Source organism: Drosophila eugracilis, unplaced genomic scaffold, assembly GCF_018153835.1.
Source record: "Drosophila eugracilis isolate 14026-0451.02 unplaced genomic scaffold, ASM1815383v1 contig_2154, whole genome shotgun sequence".
Classification (NCBI taxonomy): Eukaryota; Metazoa; Arthropoda; class Insecta; order Diptera; family Drosophilidae; genus Drosophila; species Drosophila eugracilis.
The window spans coordinates 10,859,513-10,867,349 of record NW_024573038.1 but is presented as its reverse complement, the minus strand read 5'-3'; the positions used below and the strand labels follow the sequence as shown (position 1 = coordinate 10,867,349).

At 47.1% G+C, this 7,837-nt stretch overlaps 1 protein-coding gene across 1 annotated transcript; it reads right to left on the bottom strand.

Moving 5' to 3' along the window:
* Positions 1-24: 24 nt before the first annotated feature.
* Positions 25-5,365, bottom strand: LOC108104016 (speract receptor). The gene is made up of 14 exons (XM_041818309.1): positions 4,955-5,365; positions 4,589-4,898; positions 4,278-4,528; positions 4,074-4,145; positions 3,862-4,007; positions 3,630-3,795; positions 3,344-3,434; positions 3,094-3,281; positions 2,508-2,726; positions 2,345-2,449; positions 2,196-2,267; positions 1,957-2,131; positions 577-1,897; positions 25-514 (listed from the first exon to the last, which is right to left on the bottom strand). The coding sequence occupies exons 1-14, from the start codon at positions 5,363-5,365 to the stop codon at positions 307-309; spliced, it is 3,735 nt and encodes a 1,244-aa protein (XP_041674243.1). The 3' UTR covers positions 25-306.
* Between the last annotated feature and the right edge of the window lie 2,472 nt (positions 5,366-7,837).

Here is a 7,837-nt window from a genome sequence, read left to right as displayed (position 1 = left end):
CCTAGCCGATACCATGACATAGGCTTTTAATCTTTATATTTTTATTCATATACTTTAGTTTAGGTTATTGACTATTTTAGTTTGATTTAGGTTACCGCATGAATGTGTTTAAACAACGACTAGATTTATAATCACTCTCACAATATGCTGATGCTATAGTTTACCACAATTGCATTTACAGATCCCAAGGATTTGCGGATCTTGGTACGACACTAAAAGCGATACAAATACTTCGGCTAAACATACTGAACACAAATTCCACTAAGATCCCTGTAGTTGGGTTTAATAAGTACTAAGATAGCCGCTTCAGACCTCCACATGGTTCATCAGCAGCGGCGTATTGGCAGTGGGATATGAGGAGGGACGCCTTTTATTGTGTAGGCCACCCACGACCTCAATACTTTGGCAGGAGAGAGTCAGCGAAAGGGTCGTCTCCTCGTACCGAGATTGTGTGGATCCTCCCGAAGAACGTCGCAGTCCCGTGTAGGAGTCCACTTCTAGTAAGGCTTCGTCACTGAAAGACAATAAGATTTTGAACATTGAAGGATTCTTAATTAGATTGCTGAGATATCAAACCTGTGATAGCGATGATGCTCCAGGAGACTGCCAGCGGCAAATCTCAGCTTCTTGGGCGATTCAAGACTGGATGAACGGGTCAGTGAGTTTCGCGGCAGATTCTTTTGTTTAAGCGAGGAACGTATCCCGTACTCGTTGGCCTGATCCTGGGCCTGCTTGATGGTGCCTTGAATGAACTTGTTGAGTGCCCTTGATCCCCGCCTCTGGGATCGTTCATAGGTTCGCCGAGTGCGTGCCTCCTCATCTTCACCCAACAGCCAGTAGGTGCGTTGGTCACCCTTGCCCTTCATGGCGATGACGCCTCGCTCTTGGAAGTGATAGCCACCCAATCTCTCCAACAACTGCCGGCACTGCCAGCTGCAGTGGATCTTCAGGGGAACACCACTGGACTCCATGCGTGAAGCTGTATTTACAGTGTCCCCGAAAAGACAGTAACGAGGCATTTTTAGGCCCACGACTCCGGCGCAAACGGGTCCCGAGTGAATGCCGATCCGCAGGAGCAAGCGATTTGTAGGCCTGTGGCGGATCTTAAACTCGGAGACGGCACTAAGTAGATGCAACGACATGGTGGCTATTTCCGCTGCATGCAGGTCACCATTGCGCAGCGGGAGTCCAGAGACCACCATGTATGCATCGCCGATAGTTTCTACTTTATAGACATCATAGTGGCCGATGATGGAGTCAAAGCAGGTGTACAGATCGTTTAGGAAATCCACTACTTGCAATGGTGTGCACTCGGCGGACATTGCTGTGAAGCCCACAATGTCACTGAAGTAGATGCTGACCTGTTCGTAGTGCTCAGGGTCCACCTTGTGACCTTTCTTCAACTGATCAGCCACACAACGCGGTAGCATCTCATGAAGCAGGGCATCCGTTTTCTTTTTCTCTTCCTGCAGCTGATCCGTGCGATCGTCAACGAGTGCCTCCAGATTATTGGCATACTTCTCCATCATAGCCATCATGTTATCGAAAATGTTAGGCCGCATTCCTTTTCGCAGCGGTCGCAGTTTGGTACGGATGGTTTTGAAATCTGGACGATCCTCTGGTCTCTCAGCCCAGCACTCCCTCAGGCACTCGCTGACGCAGTCGAAGGCTGTTTCCAGTGGTTGCAGAGAAGGTCTGTAAGGATGCTGTTGATCCTGAGGCTGGAGAACCTTCTGCAGGCACTGCATGTTCGTTAAACCCGTTTCCCCAAAGGGTCCACGACGGACATGCATCTCATAGAGTAGGATGCCAAAGGAGTAGGCATCTCCGCGCTGTGTGCCCATGACCAGCGAGGATGGACCCTGTCTCAGCAGCTCCGGAGCTCGATAGAGTAGTTCTGAAACCAAAAATAGTATTTAAAAGATTCAAAAACAAGATTTTCGAATGAGTACTCACTCTGACACTTGGCCGACATGTGTTGCATATCCGTTGAGCTATCTTCGATGCCCTGTTTGAAGGCAAAGAGGCCAAAGTCCGTTAGTTTGACCACCCATCGGGAGTCCACCAGGCAATTGGAAGTGCACAGAGCGCCATGGAATCGAATGGGCGAGTCGTGCAAATAGATGACGCCCTACCGAGATGGGGAAAGAGGTCAGTGGGCGGGCCGGCCATTAGTATAATGTTACAGCACTCACGCGTATAATGTCTGCCACCATGGAGGCAATGAACATGTTGTCCAGCTTGACGTCCTCGTTCTCCAGTATGTCCTGCAATGGGAAGGAAGTGGGAGGTGGGAATGGAAGGGTCGCTTTGGGTCTTTCAGGAGACTCTCTGACCGACTGACCTTAAGACTGCCACGGGTGCAGTATTCGCTGATGATGCAAATGTTGGGTGGATCCGTGCAGGCGCCAATAAAGGCGCATATATTGTCGTGTCTGGCATCTCGAAGCTGGAACGGATTCGATCATGTCAAAAGGATAAGGTTTTACTATAACTATATGACTTACCAGCTTGAGCTCCTTTTTCATCTCGCGTGTAATGTCAACGCTTTTCTTTCGCACCTTTTTGATGGCATAAAGCTGACCTTTGTATAGTCCGATTGGCGTGAAGATGGTCGTGTAGCGGAAGTCGGCGTCTGGGTTGGAACTCAGGCTCACCTGGCTGGTGCGGATCAATGGATGGGTGGACTGCGGAGGAAGACGACGCGGCAAGTGATTTAGCAAGTGCTGTTTGTCAGACATGCAATGGCGGGAGAAGAGTCTTTAACTGTAGGAATATGAGAGAGTTTGCCTGGACTTCTGACAGGTTTTCATATAATAAACTAAAACGAATGACATGGTCTCCGTTTTCCTTCATACACTCGAAATGTATGATAGAATCTTAATCTAATTCTTACAAAAATCACTTTTATCATGACAGAGTAACTTTCTATTTTTAAAAAGGTTAACATAAGGTAATGGTCTATGTTTATAGTAAACCATTTAAGAACTCCAACTTTAAGGCCAATATTTTTCCTAGTGTTGTGTCAGGACACATTGCCATTAGGCTAGACGTCACTGCCATCTTGGTAAGATGACAGATACTGGGACTTACGCGCGTCTGCTTTTGACTTTGCTGTTCCCTTTCGTTCTCATGAATCTGCACTTCGCGAAAGTCGATCTTCCACAGCAAACTGTCCAGTTCCTGCTCATAACGCCAGTTGCGGTACAAGACCAAGGAAACCAAGCTGAGCAGCAATAGAGCTCCTCCTGCAATGGCCGCCGAAATTTCGCCAGTGTAATCTGCGGTTTAAAAAAAGAGGTGGGTTAACCCATGGAGTTTGCTGGTAAAATTCCATACTCACTAACGCACTTCTCGCCACCAAATCCGCAACGTGGAGCAGCTGCTGGTCGCGAACCACCCACCCAGTCAATGGGACTAAACAATTTGAGATCCTGCGGGAAAGCGAAGAAAGAGAGGAAAAGGATTAAAAGGCAATACCGGGGGCAAACAGCAAGGTGTGTGTGTGTACGATTAGTGGAACCAGGCAGAAGCGCTTACCTGGTGCTGGGCGGGCCAAGCGATTTTGGAGGAGTGGCAGAGAGCAAGTTACAAGAGCAGTATGTGAAAAAAAACTGGGATTTACTTACGGGCAACGCCTTGCTGATGCTACTGAAGCTGCTGTTCCGATGGATGAAGGTTCCCACGGGTCGCAGACCCAGCACCGTCTGATTCCGACCATTCCGTACTTGTCCTCTGGCTAATACTGTATAATTTCCAGCCGCATCGCCATTCTCATCGATGTAGACGTGATAGCTAAAAATAAAATGTATGTTAGCGATTGCTCCAACCGGATTAACTGTCAAATGGGCCATAACCCACCCCATGGCGCTGCGATATCGCGAGCCCTTGATGGCCGCCACAATGGCGCTGCCGTTCCTTGGTCTTCCGCCCGAATCCAGAACTTCCATCAAGGCCTTGGCATAGAGATGCACGGCATCATAGAGATACGCAGCCTCAGCGCTTATCTACAAAAGTAGGGATGAGGTTGGAGGTCAGTCAATGTTTTCGGCTTAGGTTTCATCGGGACGAACCTGCTTTACACCACCAAAGGGACCCAGAGGATTGGGGAAATTGAATGGCGGTCGCTCCATGTATTTGTTGACCTGAAAAACAAACCGAAATGAGGGTCAGAATGTGTGGTCAATGTGGCGAAAGGCCTGACAATTATGAGATGAGGCTGAAGGCGGATGCAGCGCATCAATCACATCACTGTCAGAACCTGTCAGCGGACAAACCTCATTGGCAAAAGTGGCAAAGGAGACGGACGCAGTGGGAACAATGGCCAGATAGGACTGAAAAGCCTGCACGGCTATCGACTCCACATCCTCCATAAGAAGACCACGCAGATACTTTTCCGGCTTGGCGGGATCATACTGTTCGATATCGATGCCCACTACGAAGTAGTCACCCTTCGAAAGTAGTCCCCTCCTTTGAAGGCTAATCATTAGGCCAACGTGCTCATAGTAGTGGCCCAGAATTAGGTAGACTATTAAGGATATTTAATGTGATTAGCATTCATGGAATTCCTATTTACGACCATACTTACTCCTCGTGTTGGCATAAGTCTGCTCCACTAGCGCCTCAAAGGGATTGTCCATAAACCCATGATGGTAGATGGTATTCCATGTGCGAATATCCCTGATACTGACTCCAGCTTCACTTAGCGTACTCAAGATGGTCTCGGCCACAGGTTGATATTGACCACTGGCGTCGTCCAAGTACAGAAAACTCACTTGCGTCCAGTTAAAGGCCAACAATAGAGTCACCACGGACTTGGATATCTGCGTGTCCGGCGGTCTTGTTCTAGCAAAGGTGGGGAAATCAGCCTTGTTCGATGGATCCCGGTGGGTGCAGTACTAAAAGAGATTACTTATTAATAAGTATTGCAAATACAAAGGGTTTCCATAGTTACATAAGATATCATGGGCAGGTTGAAGGCGGCTGCCATGCGACCTTCGTGAACACAAGTTTCCTGAGGGCCAATGTAGGCGGCCACCTGCTGAGTCCACAGTGCGGCCGTTTGCCGGATGCTGACCACCTCCTCGCCATAAGTCTCGGCCACGACGAACTGAAGTGAATGGCCACGATCCCGGAGTCGTCCTGCATTCACCTCCTCCACCGCCAGCGATATGGCGCCCGAGATGGTAAGACCGGGTCGATTGTAGTCCAGGTTTCCCGGTCGCCGTTGCGAGGCTGTGAGGTAGCCGAGCGTGAAGACCTCTCCATGAGTTGGCCGGAAATGGCTAAAAGCGAGCAATAGGAGGAGGAGGAGTTGCAGCAGTCCTGAGTGGTAGATTCCAGCTGGAGCAGGACAGGCAAACATTACGCGAGGACGGGAATCGCGTAAGATGCTGCTCCTTTCTTTTTGGGGGTGCTCTTAATTTAAATGGAATTGGTTCGCGTAACTAAAGAGGGTTCCCCTTTGTGTCACAGTGTCCTTGGCATCAGATGTTGATCCTTCAAGGAGATGCAACATTTTTGTTCCGTTTGCATTGCCACACCCCTCTCTGGGCGTAACCAGCTCCCGTCTACTTAATTACGTCCTCGTCTCTGGCCAGCTCCCTTTTGCCTACAGTCCTGTTTCCTGTTTCTTGTTCTGCTTCTGAAAGTAAAAGGACTTTAATCACGAATTCGTTTTACTTGAGACTTGTAACAACACAGGGCCGAGGACACGGTCATGCAGGACTGCCTCTGATTTATGCGGGGGCACACACATACCATCCTCCTCCTGCCGTCCAGGCCCACAGCCATATGGGGGCAAATAACACATAAACTAATGCAGGATACTTCGAAGGAGGCTTCGTAAAAGATGGCTGCCGTCGTAATGACGCAAAAGATTTCATTTATGTACACTTCAGCACATTTTATTATGCGACTTAGTTAAGACAATTAATACAATATATCTAATACGTGTTTTAATCTGGCTGAAGGTTGTTAGAGAGATCTTTGGGTGTTAAATTTACCTTAAAGAAACCCTACAATTCTTAGATTTCTCAAATGATAATGATTTCTTATATTATTAGCATAAACAACAGACATTCTAACTGCAATAAAAATAAAACATTAAAGCTTTGTAAAATAATTCTACAAAATGTTACTCAGCCCTAGACCAATCTACTCAAATAGCTTAACCAATAACAATAAGAAGAATATAAAAAGTTTATCCCAACCAAGTTAAATTAATATCTTCTCCTAAAAAGTAAAGAAAATAGACTTGTCTGCTGTTTTCTTTGTAGCGAAATGTTTGGTAATAAAGAAGTTCACCTCGCTGACTGAATGGGCAACTTAAGTTAGGAGCTCGTTTATCACAGTTCTAATTGTTTTCGGGGCGTGCCAAGGGCTGATAAAGTACGTTAAGGGTATCTTTTTCTTTATGTGCTGCAACCTTAACAATGTGTTGAATGAAATTCTCTGATATTAAACTTGCCACACATTTCGGCCAATGTAATGAAATTTTTATGAGAAATGGCGACGCATCATGTGTGATTTTCACTTGGATGCTGCATGTGAAGTTGCTGATAGACCAGCCCCACCCAAAGTCCCCAAACCCCCAGTTCACACACACCCCCCCTACCCCTAGCTCCTCTTGGAATGTCTTTGTTTGCCTTTTGTCTGGCACATCATCTCTCACTGGCCCCCCAAACACACACACACACTCTCTCCATGGCTGATTGCTTCTTTCACACGCCCTTTGGATTCTGGAGGAGGAGAAGGAGGAGTATTGAACAGAACCTTTGCAACTTCTTGAAGCTATCAGAGTAATTTATTATATTGACTCGAGCAGCAGCCACCCTCCGCGCTGCACTCTAGCCAACCACTTGAAAGTTAGCCTGCCTGGCATATTGACTTTCTCTTTTGACCCCAAAGCTGAACAGTAGGGAAATCTACTGTTCCTATATTGAATGCGCTCCCTTATATTGGGCTTGTAAAGTGTTACGTGCCGCATGCTGTTCTATTTATGCTAATACAAGTTGCTAACCCTGGCAACCATCCATTCCCCATCCTTTTGTCCCGGTTACAACAATGTTATAAATGGCCGCCATCGGCACAGGCATCGTTTAATAACGCTTCCTTGGCCATAAATCTAGCGAAAGCCCGTGACGTGCCCATTGAGCCGGCAAGAAGTGTTCCCGGATCTTTCGGTTAATTGTTGTTCCCCATCGGAATCCAAGGAGTGGGTTTAGGATACACCGCCTGCACTTGACACAACAATTTCGCAAGCGATTTATCCGCAAAACCGTTTTGGGTGGAGCCCCGAAAACAAGAGCCATCCATGAAAGTACGGAGTGTTCTTGTTTCCGCTCCAGTTTGTCCGAATACCAAAGCTGCCCAAGGATACTGTGTCAGATTTCTGTGCATGGCGAGGTCATCTGCAGCTGTTGCATCCATCAGATTATGACTCCCTTTCCATAACAGAAGCCTAATCAAAGCAGGCCCAGGTGCTGCTTTCCAGCACTGCAGGAAAAGAAGTCCCTGAAGGTCTTCCCAGAAACACAATGGAGCCATAGAAATCTCTGCTTACTGAAAGGTATCTTAAGGTAAAAATAACTTAAATTTGTCAACTAAGATTTATTTATATTTAAAATTTGTTAAAAATAGCTCTAAAACCTCTAACATTTCCTCTCAGTGAAGCCATAGCATTGCACTTCCAGTTTAATTTGCCAATTTCATTGTTTTGCCTTCTGACAGTGATGTTGGAGGCACGACTGCTCTGGGGGGTGGTGGTTGTAGAGGAGGAGTCACTATATTGGGGAGTGGCGTGAAGTTTGCTACACATTTTCCAAACCCCAGCACC